The 13,527-nt window shown below is 36.1% G+C and overlaps 1 protein-coding gene across 1 annotated transcript in view; it reads left to right on the top strand.

Moving 5' to 3' along the window:
- The window catches only part of LOC137660023 (serine-rich adhesin for platelets-like), a 38,816-nt gene extending 26,759 nt beyond the window's left edge, over window positions 1-12,057 (top strand). Inside the window, exon 7 of the mRNA XM_068394753.1 lies at window positions 1-12,057. This exon is cut by the window's left edge and continues 1,289 nt beyond it. Within this exon, the coding sequence (XP_068250854.1) occupies window positions 1-11,712 (11,712 nt within the window). The 3' untranslated portion in view covers window positions 11,713-12,057.
- The last annotated feature ends 1,470 nt before the right edge of the window (window positions 12,058-13,527 follow it).

Below are 13,527 nucleotides of genomic sequence, written 5' to 3'. Positions count from 1 at the left end.
GAAGAGGTGACTGTTGTTACCGAGTTCCTTGCCTCCTTAACAACATCAGATTTCACAGAAACCTCTGTTACGACCCTTGAAACTCATTTGTCTGCCTTAGAAACACTCATGCAATCTGAAATTAACACAAGTATAGAGGGTCTTGATGCACTCATACAAGAAGGAGAAAAACAACAAGAAGCAGTTACACAAGAGATTGTATCATATGCTGAAAAGGAGGACCAGCTTAACGAAGTTAAGAAGGCAGAGGAGACAACAAAATTGATGATGGATGTTGAAAAAGCTGTTAAAGAATTGAACTCAAAGGTCATGGAGGAATCTAGCACAGAAAAGGTAGAAAGTATAGAAACCATAGTCATTACCTTGCAGGATCTAATGAAAGTGGTGGTTTCAAAGACAGAAGAACTCACTGAAGATCAATTTTCAGAAATCCAGAATACTCTGGCTACATTCACTACCGAGGTAGCGTCTTTGACAGATGTGAAATCAGTTAGCAATCTAAAAGAACTTACTTTGGTAACAAGCAAAGCTGTAGAAAAAACGAAGGCCGATGAAAAGTTACTAAAGCAAACTGCAGCGAGTGAAGAAAAACTGGAAGTAATGGAGATCACACTAACACTTCTACAAGATATAGAAGAATTTGTTATTAATTTAGCAGCAGCAACAACAAGCACCACTAAGTATGAAGATATAACAGTGACAGAAATGACAAGTGAAATAGCATCAATAAAAGCTTCCTCTTTAACATTGACTCAGTATGATTCTCTTAGTGGAAAGTTTGAGAATTTGAAACTTCTCACCGGCGAGGATGAGGTTGATGGTTTAGACGATATGCTTACTAAAATCACAGATGTGAAAACAGACATAAGTAACGAAATTACAAAGGAAGAATCTAAAGCTGAGTCCAGCAAAGCTGCAGTGTTCCTCGATGAAAGTGCAACACTTTTATCAGTGGGAGAATCCCTGCTCTTTGAAATAAGTGACATAATTTCTGAATCTTCTGATGAAAGCCCTGCTATACCCTCCACCGAAATTGAAAATCTCATTACAATTTCATCTACTATCATGGAAAAGAAAATATCTATTACTCAAGAAGACGTTGAAGAGCTTAGCTCAGCAGTGGATGCTCTGGAAGGGGTGTTGCAAACATACAAAGATGGTACAGTGAAAGATAGTTTGTCTAATTTGGAGGAAGGTTTATCAGCACTAGACTTTGCAATGGCCGTTGTTGAGCAAGAAATTAATAAAGCAGAAGAGTCTGAAAGTGTAGTCATCCTTTTGCAGTCAATTGAAACAAAAGTCAGTGAAATAACCCTCCTGTTTGAGGAAATTACAATCTCTGAACAGACAGAGGAACAAGTAACAGAAGAAACCATTGTTGTAATTGATGATATCGTCAATTTCTTTATAATGATTCAAGATGAGTACTATGTTGCTACAGAAGATGATGTCATTGCTTTAGAAAGTCTAAAATCTGATTTAGAAGTGTATGTTAACTCATTCACTGGCTCTGAAAAGTTCACAGGAGTTGATTATACCCTTGAAGATGCAAAGGCAGAAGCAAACTTAGCAAGGGAAGTTGTAAACGCAACACTCACAGTAGAAAAAAGTTTGGAGATGTCATCCTCTGAAATAGATAAGTTCAGTGATATATCACTATACACTGGGAAGATAGTGGATATTTTGAAAAAAATTACATCTTTCACAGAGGTTGATACAAGTAATGATGTAACATTTACAACAGCAACAACTACTTTGGAGGCCATATCCAATGATGTTTCATCAATTACGTCTACTAGTGAATTAGAAAAAATAGTCAAAGATCTAATGGATGCTGAAAAATCAGAAAAGACTTCAATTGCAGCTGAGGCAGCTCTTGAAGCTGCTGAAGCGGCTGATGATGCTATTATGGAAGAATTTAGAAAGCTAGAAGAAAAACAAAATGCTCAAGCAGTTATAAAGAAAGTAGGAAAAGCCTTATCAGTTGTGACTTCTTTCATAGATGAAATGCAGGCTGCTACTGAAACACTTCAAACTACACAGCTCATAGGGGAAGATGATGCTGATTTTGATGAATTTACACAATTTATGGAAATGATGTCTGATAATGTAGACTCTCTTTCAGAAGATGATATTGACAGTATTGAAGAACTTTCCTTTACCCTGATACAGAAGATATATGACCTGGGGCCAGATAAAAGTATTGGTAATATACTTAAAGCTCAGAAAACTGCACAGAATGCAAAGGACTCTGCAGAAATGCGTCTTGAAGGACAAAAAGATAATAATTCTTTCGAAGAAGATCTAGAAAGCATAAACAAACTTGAGACTATTGCAATAGACATTGAGAAGCAAGTGATTTCTATGATACAAACAATTGAAGGAGCTGATATTACTGGTGATGCCGTTGGAGATTTAACAGATGTCATAACAGTAATAGAAAAGATATCTTCGTCCGAAGCAACTGAGCAAGAACTTCTAGATGCATTAACAACTCTCAAAGAGACCACACCTGCAACTGGACAAGAAATAATTGGTATCTACAAACTCAGAGATGTTGCTGAACAATCAGTGAAAGAAATCAAATCTCAGAAGGATTCTTTAGCTTCTGTTTCCAAGTCCAGAGAAAGAATAAACATCCTCTCTTCACTGACAACGAAACTCTCAGCTGTTAAAGATGAATTGTCATCAATTGAAGAATATTTCTTAGAGGCAATGTCTACTGAAACTTCAACTCCAGTTAGCAGTGAAGATAAGGCTACAACAATAATTGTCTTTATGGATCTTGAATCAGTTCTCGAGGAAGCTTCTGATACTGAAAAGGTTGACTCCAGTATTCTTAAGGAATTAGACAAAATTCTGGAAGAGCTATATTATGTTTATGAAGAGACTAACGTAGAGCTTACTGAAATCAAATCCTTAATATCTAAAACTCAGACAGTTGAGGAAAGTACAAACATGAATTTGAAAGAATTTAAGGTTTTGTCTGAGAAGAAGGCGACGGAAAGCACATTAAAAGAAGCAAAATCTACTTTGGCGAAAGCTGAAGAGCTACTCACTAAAATTACAGAAGATATTGGAACACCTGTTGGTGTTCCTATAGAAGATGCAGATATATCTCAACTGGACTCAATTTTCAAAGAAATTTTTGAAACAAAAGAAGTTAAAAAGACAACTGTGAAGGAGATAAAGAAAATAATTGAAAAGATTGAAATGTTTCAGATTACCGAAGGGCAGGATTTCACTAACCTGAAATCAGCAATGGATGGTGTCAAATCTGCAACAGACATTGTTACAACAGAGTTAATGTCTATAACATCATCACTTAAACAGGCTTCAACAGCAGCAGTTTTCAAAGAGACATCTACTGTCATGAGTATGATCACAAGTGCTATTGACAGGCTGCAAGCAGATATTGGTCTGTCTTTGGGTGAAGAGCAAGATGATCCTAATGTTGATAAGTTAACAGATTTGTTACAACAATTTTCAACAACATCAGTTACAATGGAACAGATCACTGAAATAAAGGATGTTCTTTCAACCATTGAATCCACTAAAGCTGTAAAGAATAAAGGCATCAAGGGGCTGGGGCAATTAAAATCATTATCTGTAAGTAAAACCAGTGAAGTAAAAGAGAGCTTTGGAGCTCTAAATCAGGGAAGTAATGTCGAAGAAAAAATTACAGTTTATGCAGGAATTCAGTCTGCTATTACATCAATAAAGGGAGAATTGGAAAATGTTGAAGAAGCCACTTCTGAAACAGATGAGTTCCCTTCGTTCAAAGAACTTTTAGGAATTATCTCAGAAGATGTAACAACAATGACAAAAGAGACACTTAAGATGATTGAAGAATTCTCATTTTCAATAACCACACTTTCTTCGGCAATTAAGGTTACAGCATCTACAAAGGAAGAATTAGCAACTTCAATCGACAATTTAGAAAGAGCTACTTCAAAAGAAGTTTATGTACTAGAAAAGAGTTCAGCAAAAGCAAGTAAGACTTCAACACTAATGGAAGCTGTATCACTGTTTAATAAAGTACAGACAACTGTCAAAGAGATTGTAACTACAGTGCAGAGCACAGAATTTGACAAAGATATTGATATCAATGAAATCATCACTTTAATGTCTACATTTGAGTCTAATCCTTCTGGCATATCAGAAGAATCTCTCATGATGTTTGAGGAGAAAACTGCTCAGTTATCATCAATATTAGGAAGAAAACAGGCTGTCAGTGGGATGGACACACTCCTTACAATAACTGAAAAAGTGATTCAAAACACCAACACTGAACTTATGGTTATAAAGGAAGAAATAATCAGAGAGGAAGCTATGGTTGTTCGAAAGCAAGCCGAGGAAGCAGTTGCCAGCTCAACAGAGGTTTTCCAGATGATTTCAGAGAAAATTGGAGATGTGACAGATTCATCTACAAATGAGACAGTGTATGAATTACAACAAATAGTCGAAATTCTCGATAAGTTTGAGAAGGGTACAGCTACTCTCTTGGATGTAGAACAGTATATATCATATACAAATATATTAAAAGATACAGAATTTGCTGCTGGGGTCACTTTGATAGGTCTAGATTCAGCCATTGAATCAAGTGCATATCTTGTGGATAAATTATCTCAAGATGTATTAGAAGATGAATTTTATGGTGAATACTCAGCAACTACGACAGCTAAGAAGGAAGTTCTTTCGCTTGTCAATGAAGCAAAAACTTCTCTAGAGACCTTGAAAAATAAACAGGGTAAAGGAACAGACACCTTCACAGGTGATACATCTGTGATAAAAAGTTTGGAGATTAAGATTGCCAAAGCAACTGACGAAATATCTGGTTCGTTCATTCGCTCACTTGCTGAAGATGTGAATATGTTGAAGAAATTGAGTGAAAATGTTACAGATGGTATGGCTATAGAAGGAGTTGACTCTTTGGTTATGAAAGTAAGATCAACTGAATCTTCCCTTTCATCAAGTATATCAGAATCATTAAGCATTAAAGAGTCGTCTGACACTGTTTCTAGCTTGGAAGAAGCAGACAGCTTGTTTGTAGAGTTGAAAGATATATTCCAGCGAATTGATACAAAAACAGGATCTCAGCCAAGCTCTGGAGCACCGCTGGATGCATCTGTCATTAAAGATATTAAGACCTTTATGGAAGACAGCACGATTATGTACACTAAAGAGGATCTAGTCCTTCTTCAGGAATACGTTCAAAGCATGCAATTGGTTGAAGAAACCGTTACAACTGAGACGATACCAGGTTATGAGGAGATAAAAACTCTAGTAGAAGAAAAGTCTCTGACTCTGTCTAAGGAATTAACTAAAGCTAAGTTAACAAAAGGAAAAGAGCAACAAACAGTACTTTCAAATAAAGCCAAAAAAGCCATTGATAGCTCATATTCTACCTTTGCCAGCTTCTCAGATACATCTGATAATCTTCAAGAGGTTAAGGAAGTTACAGAACTTAGCATGATGCTACAGGCAGTAGATTTTTCCACTCTCTCAATTGAAGAAATATCAAAAATAACTGAATCAATTAATATTGCACAGACTGCCATCGAGGCATCGGGAAGTGAATCTGTGGCTTATGGGTCAATTGTTGCAGAGCAAATGGCTCAATTTAGTTATGGAGCAACAAAACAAATGGAGAAGAAAAAGTTTAAAGAAAATGCTAAAAAATCAGTTGATATACTGTCAAAATCCAAGGAATCATTTGAATCACTCTCTTCTAGCATAAAGAACATCATGAAAGACATGACCACTAATGCAGTGGAAGTTGAAGAAGTGGATGTAATTAGCGATGCATACAATTTCCTTATGAGTTATGCTTATGATTCTAACACCCTTGATGACCAATTTAGTTTGAGAATTAAAGAATTTGATTTCTCTTCAGTCACAGCAACTGCCGATAAGGGAATAAAATATCTCTCGCAAGTGTTCAATCTCATAGAAAAATTTAGTAATCTGGAGCAAAAATCTGCAGAAAGTGTTAAAATTGCTGAATCCACTGGACTGATAGAGAGTGTTAAAGGTTCAACTACTACTTTCACAAGGAATCTCGAAATGTTCCTCAATGAAATGGAGAGTGAAAGTACTACTGATACTGTGACCTCACAGCCTTCAGATGGCACAGGAGATGTACCTTCAGATGGTATGGAAGATGTGTCTCAGGAGGATGCTGTTGCTTTATTCGATTCAATAATGGGTAAGATTAGTGATCCATCCTTTAACATGGGAAAATTCACAGAAGAATTTAGTATAGAATTCTCAGAGTCAATTCAGAAGTTTACTCAAAGTGACTTCAAAATGAAACTGAAATCTGTTGATAAAAATGTAGTTAAGGAATTGATTTCTAAGGCATCTAGTGCTACAGAAAAGATGTCAAAGGATATCCAACGTATGGATTCAACTATTGCAACCCAAGAATCGTTTGGCAATACGCAAGAAGCTAGTGCTTTGATGATGTCACTAGAGGAGAGTATTAAAATTCTTGCTGAAACGGGCAAAGGATCGGAGGAAGCTCCCAATATTATATCAGAATTAGAAGGTTTCTTCAATACCTATAAAACTGCTTCTGCTTTCACCTCTGAAAGTGTATCCACTCTTCGCTCACTGACATATGGTTTACAGGAAGCTCTAATTGGAGAAGAGACAGTGACTGTGAATACATTGAAAGAAACAGTAAGTACAATAGGCAATGATATAAAGAAATCTGAAGTTATACAGTCCTCATTCATTTCAAGTAGCCAAAGTTCATCCAGCATGTCTCAGAGCTTTAGTAGTTCAAGTGTATCTAGTAGTTCATACAGCATGCAACAAAAAGCAAAGAAAGAGCTCTTGCAGCAAGAAATCCTTCGTACATCTCAGCAATATTATATCCTACAGTCAAGTAGTGGCCTGTTTGCAGATGCTAAAGAAGCCCTTGAATCTATTAAGGTACTAGCATCAGGTAGTGGTGGCGATTCTGAAGGTAATTCTTCAGATGATTTAGATGAAGATTTGGGTACATTTGATCCTAAGACATCTAACGGCAAAGAGGTTGAATCAATTCTCACAAGTTTGTCAACAATGTTTAAAGCCTCAGAATCTAAAATAGAAGAAATCAGTTTAAGCTTCCTCACGTCATTTGCTTCAAATGTAAATCGTTTGAAAGTAATATCTGAAAGTGAAGAAATTTTAATTGACGTAACACAATTAGATTCTGCTTTAGAATCTATGACAAAAACAGAACAAATGTTCACTGATGCAGTAGCATCACAGGAAGCATACGCACAAGCAAGTCAAAGTGTCCTAACATATCAAGAGGCAACAAAGGTTGTTGATGATGTTGGCATGTTCTTCCAAAATATCAGTGAAAAATTAGGAAGCAAATCTGATGGAAGTGAACCAAGTGAAAATACCAAGAAGTACATGGAATACATAACTACAATTACAGGACTGCTCACAGGCTTGAGCTTCCAAACTGTTGATATTAATGAAGATTTCCTGATTCAGTTTAGATCTGCTTTTATGGAACTAAAAGACTTTGAGCTTGGGGATAACGAATATGTGGCTGACTTCCATACATGGAAGCAACTTTTAATGGACTCTAAGGTTCCACTTACTCAGATCTTACAAATGTCAACAGATGAGGGGGCTATGGTTCGAGCTCAGACTCAAGAATATATGTTTAACAGTGGAAAGGCAACCACAGTTTTGGAGAAATTTACATTAGGCATTGATGAAATTAATGCTGTCCTTACTGGGACCTCAGAATCTAATTCCACAAGCAGATTAGAGAAAATACTTGATGAGACACTTGTAATAGCTGAAGAAATAGCAAAGGGTATGCTCAGCGCATCTCAAATTGCAAAAATGGAAGGGTATGCGAAAGAACTTTCGCAACTCAAAGTTGTTCTAGAGGGCTCATCCTCTATTGACAAATTTGATATGATCAGCAAAAGTCTGTCCTCTGCTCTAGATAGTGTCGCTAGTTCAAAAATGATTGCTGAATCTTGGAATGTATTTGACCAGGAGAATGAAAACATGGATAAAGTCTTATATTTCTCATCCCAAATGTCTGATTTTGTCCAGACAGCTTCTTCAGATATGTTAGACTTTGATGAAGGAGTACCAGTACCTGAAGTTGAAGATTTATTGATGAATGTTGGAGATATCTCATTGTCTTCTAATAATTTTGATGTTTCATTCCTTAGTCAATTCAATGCTACTGGATTTATTACAGCAATACAGAATGTAGAATCTGGCAAATCGATCCAACAATTCAAAAAACTTTCTGGTGTTTTACAAGATTTAGCCCTGCATTCTCAAACAATGCGAAGAATTAGTACCTTCAATGAAGCTATGAATACTGCTGCTAGCCTGATGAGTACTATTCCATCTATAATAGCTTCAGATAACTCTTCTCCCCTCAAGGCTGTGCCAGAAATATCAGCTCTTGCTGTTCAATTTAACCAATTAAAACAAAGGGCATACACACTAAGCACAAGTGACATCAGAGAAGCATCTAAGCAAGAAAACATGATAAAATATGCTATAAGTCAATATGGTAGTGAAATTGCATACCTAAATGATTTAAAACAAAGTATAGCGTTCAGTGGGTATTCTTACCAGAATTACAAAGATTATGCAAATAATGCATTCATAAATGAAAGGTCGAGTAGGATATTAGGAGAGTCTTCTGAAATTATAGTATCAACAGGATCCTATTTAGATCAATTGTTCTTGAATACAATGTCAGCCTCGACTTATGATAAGGTTGATAATGTCAAAAATGCATTTGACTATATGCTATCTTTTGCCTCCAATTTAGAGTTAATCCCAATTGATCTTGGTGAAAAACTCGAGGAATATAAGCTAAATGAAACAGTAGGTACAAGTGGAAATGGAATCAAATATCTGAAAGAAGTTTCTTCAATGATGAGCCAGTTGAAAGAGTCCTACCATCAGTCCAAAATGCTTTCAACATATTATAAAGAAATTGACTCTACTCTCAAAGTGAGTGCGGCGGTAAATTCTATTAGCAACACTCTTCAAAGCTTTATGAGTATGGACACTAGTAACGAGGCTACTGATTCTCCAACAGATGATGTAACACCAAGTAGTGAAGATCCAAGTGATACTTCAAATCAAGATGATGAAACAAAGTCTCCACAGGAGATAGTTGATGAACTTAAGAGGATCACTGAACTCATGTATAACAACGGGACCATTCTAGGAGAGGAAGACATTATGGAATTAGAAGGATATACAGATATGTTGCAGACTGTGACTTTGGAAGAAGGAGCTCAGCTGGAAAACCTCCCTGAACTCATAACACAGTTCTCGTCTTTGTCAGGAGAGTTGAGTTTAGTCTCCCAAGCACAACAATCAGCTGCTCAAGTCACAGAATCATACAATATGTTCAAAAGCATTACTAGAATGAATTATCTTATAGTATCATCTTTAGAAAAAATGGAAAAAGATGGAGGTGTTCAAGCAAGTATAGATAATCTGAAGGAATGTTATACAAACTTTACAAAAGGATATAGTTATTTAAATAGAGAAATAATTGGAAAATGCATGGCATATGCAAATGAACTCAGTTCAAGTAGTACAGAAAGTGGAAGCCCTATTGATGCTGGTGAGCTAAAGAATGTGATGGAAAGCACTGCAATGGAATTAGATGAGTATTATGGTTTTGTGTCTGCCCAAGCCCATAATTATGAACTGTTATCCATGAAAATGGAGGGTGGTGAGTATGATAAGAAAAATGCGTCTTTCATGCAGTCCCTCGGTCGAAGTTCAGAAATTGCTTTCCAGCTTCATGAATTGAATTATAAATTTGAAGATTTAGCCAATAATCTTACAGAATTAGAAGGCATCTCTGGTAATGGAATTGAAAATGATACATTACTCACAGATATTCAATCACTACTGAAAATAACAGACGATGTTTCCAATATTCAATTAGGGATGCTTAGTATGTTTGGACAATTAATTGAAGAAATAAAGGGGAGAGTTGAGGGTGGCATTTCAGTAAATGCAAGTGAACTTACTGCTGTGAAAGAAATGTTACAGAGCACACAGGGTAGTTTAGGTAACAGTAGTGAGACCTTAAGAGATTATGGTTATGCAAGCACACAGGCTCTTGTTATGAGAGATGCAGCTGACTATCTCCAGTACATAAATAATGAGACAATGATGATGATTGAAATGTTTGAAGGTGGTAACAATGGGACAGACGGTAATTCTACCACTAATTCTGGTGCTACAGGTGACGACACTACATCTGGTTCTAGTAATAACACTTATAGCACTGGAAAGGTTTTGAATGATGTTTCTGATATCCTTATGTTCTGGACTTTTGACAAAGAAGCTGTTAATGCCAGATCGGTAGCAAATTTCAAAAACTCAATGTTCACGCTGCAAAGAAAATCTATGTCAAACAAAAACAAAATGGAAGAGAGTCATATGTTGAAATACAGCCTCCATCAAGCAGATAGAACTGTTTCAGAGTTAATCAGTGAGGTTTATTATGAAGCAGCATTGCAAAAAGCGAGCCTAGAGGGAGCCATTTACAGATATTCAAGGGCCTCTCTGGAACTAGAAGGATTCAAAACAGCCCTAGAAAAACTTTCAGGCAGTGATGGAGGAACCACAGGTAGTTCTGATGACACGAGTAGTGATGGAGGATCCACAGGTAGTTCTGATGACACAAGTAGTGATGGAGGATCCACAGGTAGTTCCAATGGTACAAAACAGAGTGAAGTGGAAGCTCGACTCCAAGACATTAGCAAGAATTCCTTGCTTATTTTAAGTGGCTGGACAGATGTTAAACAAATTGAAGATTATCAAATCTCGAATATCAGAAGCTACCAGAAAGAACTATCTGATCTCTCGCGAACTGAAGAGGCAATGATGATTAACGGAGAAATATTCAGTGATTTGACCCCAGTAATTGACGAAGCAGTAAGTGCTACCAATGAATCTTTGAATGCCCTCAGTATATATTCACAAGAAGTAAGTGAAAAAGCAGGTAATATTTTCTACAGGACTTTCTTTGAGGAAGTCAAAAACGTGGCAAAATATTCAAGTGAGTATCTTGCAAATAGAACAGTGGAGGATGACTCGAGTAACAGCACTGAGTCAACCTTATCTTCAATTGACAGCACTGAATCCTCACCATCATCTAATAACAGCAATGAATCCTCACCATCATCTAATAACAGCACTGAATCCTCACCATCATCCAATAGCGACACTGCATCATCATTATCATCAGATAGCAGCACAAATGTGGCTGTATCCTCAACAACATCAGGGAATTCAAATGAAACATACTGTGGTAAAAATGAGAGTTTATCCTGTAAGGCATACAATTTACTGACAGCAATAAAGAATGCTAACAGCTTAAACGCAAATGACTCTACTACGACACAGGCCACAACTGCAACAGACACAGCTTCAAGCGATGACTCAACTCAAGAAACTGATTTTTCGATGGGTGATGGCGGCGAGATCTTCACATTCGAGGAGGTGCGTCAATCTGTCTACGCTTTCACGAGAGCGATGCGATACGTCAGCGATGAGGACTTGATGGAGAAAGATTCAACAATCAATATTTTGGAAGAAGTTGTCATGCTTTCTGACAACTTTATCACTGAATACGATCAAAAGGCCGAGTCAGTAACCTTAAGCAATGTCGAAGAGTACTATGTCACCCCGTAAGAAGAGTTTCAAGAACCTTAAACCTTTCCTCTGGAATTACATATTTGGCAATAGAAATTGATTCATGAAACTCAAGTTCCACTTATGCATTAATAAAGAAGTCATATTAACAATTCGAAACAGATATTTCCATATGCATTATGCTAATGATTTTTTTTCAGAAAAATCTTTATTAAATTGGTATGCAATGAGGAAATAAGACGAATGTCTATAAAAAGAAGTTGTTTTCTTTCTTTATTTTCACTTTAACCTTTCTTCCTAAAATGATTGTGATAGCACCTTTCATGTTTGTTTTGTCATACATTCAAATTTCAATGTATTTTATGAATAAAATTATGCAATTTAGTTTTGTCTTGGTATTCACCTTACAAAATCGTCATAAAAAAAGGAAGTCTGATTTTATACTTATCAAATCCCAAGAAATATGTATCCTCTATTCCCACAGGAAATGAAAGTAGCCAAATTTCCAGGGTCCTACAAACACGGGAATTATATTAGAATGGTTAATGAAGGACCTCTAAAACTGTGGTGCCAGATAACTTGCAATTCACTCAGTCTTTGAAAAATAAAGCGTGGCATTGAACTGTATGCTATAATTACTGTATTGAATGTTTTAGCTGGTAGCCAACAACAATGGTCTGTAGCGAGTTTGTTTCTGGTATTGATTAATTTCGGGAATCATAAGGAAGTCGTTGACTGATACATGGATTTGCAAGTTAATCAACTCCATTTTAATTCATAGACTTCACTGACCTCGTATTTGTATGTAGTCGCCTTTCATAGTTTTGTCAGTTACCTCCAAAGAGATACTAACTAAAGTCAATTTTTTGTAGTGATGCAGATTTGCATCGACTGGCGAGGGTGCCCTTTTAGCTCGGAAAAGTTTCCTAATAGCTGATTGGTTGGAAGTATTCGGACAAAAATACTAACAACAAATTAGCTATTAGGAAACTTCTCCGAGCTGAAGGGACACCCTCGCAAGTCGGTGCAAATCTGCCTCACTGAAAAAATTGACTCTAGGTACATATTGACATCAATAATCTCACATGGGTTACTGTCTAGCTCACGTGTAGCTTAAATTTTCATAGATATTAAATGGTAGTAACTGCTCTACCATAGATAGATTAGTTACAGACCTAAAGCTGATAACCACTGGCCTTTGGTCTTAAAGGAACAATTCGCTGGATCAAACAGCAATAATTCTTTTGGATCAATCTATGGAGGAAAATAGACTGGCCTGCCAATTTCACTTAAACAGCAAATTTGACATGTCAAGTCCCTGATATCAGTATATTTTTTGGATGATTAATTATTTTTTCATCAATGAATGTCTGAAACTGGAGGGAAAAAAAAAAGAAAAAAAAGAAAAAAAAAAAAAAAGACTGCGACAAATTATAGCAAAGTCAGAAACTTTGCTGGTGGACTTCGGTGTCAGGAATGCTGTAAATAAATTAATGGACTTAATGAAATACATTGGCATTGAATAGATACTTTACAAAAAGAAAACTTAGGCTACCAGATATGTTTAATTCAACCATACAGCAGTTGTAAAAAAAAAAAAAAAAAAATATTTGACCCGAGAAGAAACTTAGGGAGATAAGATGCAAAATTGAAACTAACCACATTTTTTTTATCGTTTAATCATACGTTTACCGTACAATTTTTCTGACAATGAACTGATATACATTCGTGCTCAGCAAGTAATATTCAGTGAACTACATTAATTTTTTAAATAGCTTTCTTTTCTTCTTATGTGATGTAAAAGTAATAAAGACCTGTCTTCTTAGTTTCATCATTCATAATGAAATACATACA

The sequence above is a fragment of the Palaemon carinicauda genome, chromosome 20 (genome assembly GCF_036898095.1).
Source record: "Palaemon carinicauda isolate YSFRI2023 chromosome 20, ASM3689809v2, whole genome shotgun sequence".
Classification (NCBI taxonomy): Eukaryota; Metazoa; Arthropoda; class Malacostraca; order Decapoda; family Palaemonidae; genus Palaemon; species Palaemon carinicauda.
The sequence above is the reverse complement of the archived record's forward strand: the minus strand, read 5'-3'. Positions and strand labels throughout refer to the sequence as shown.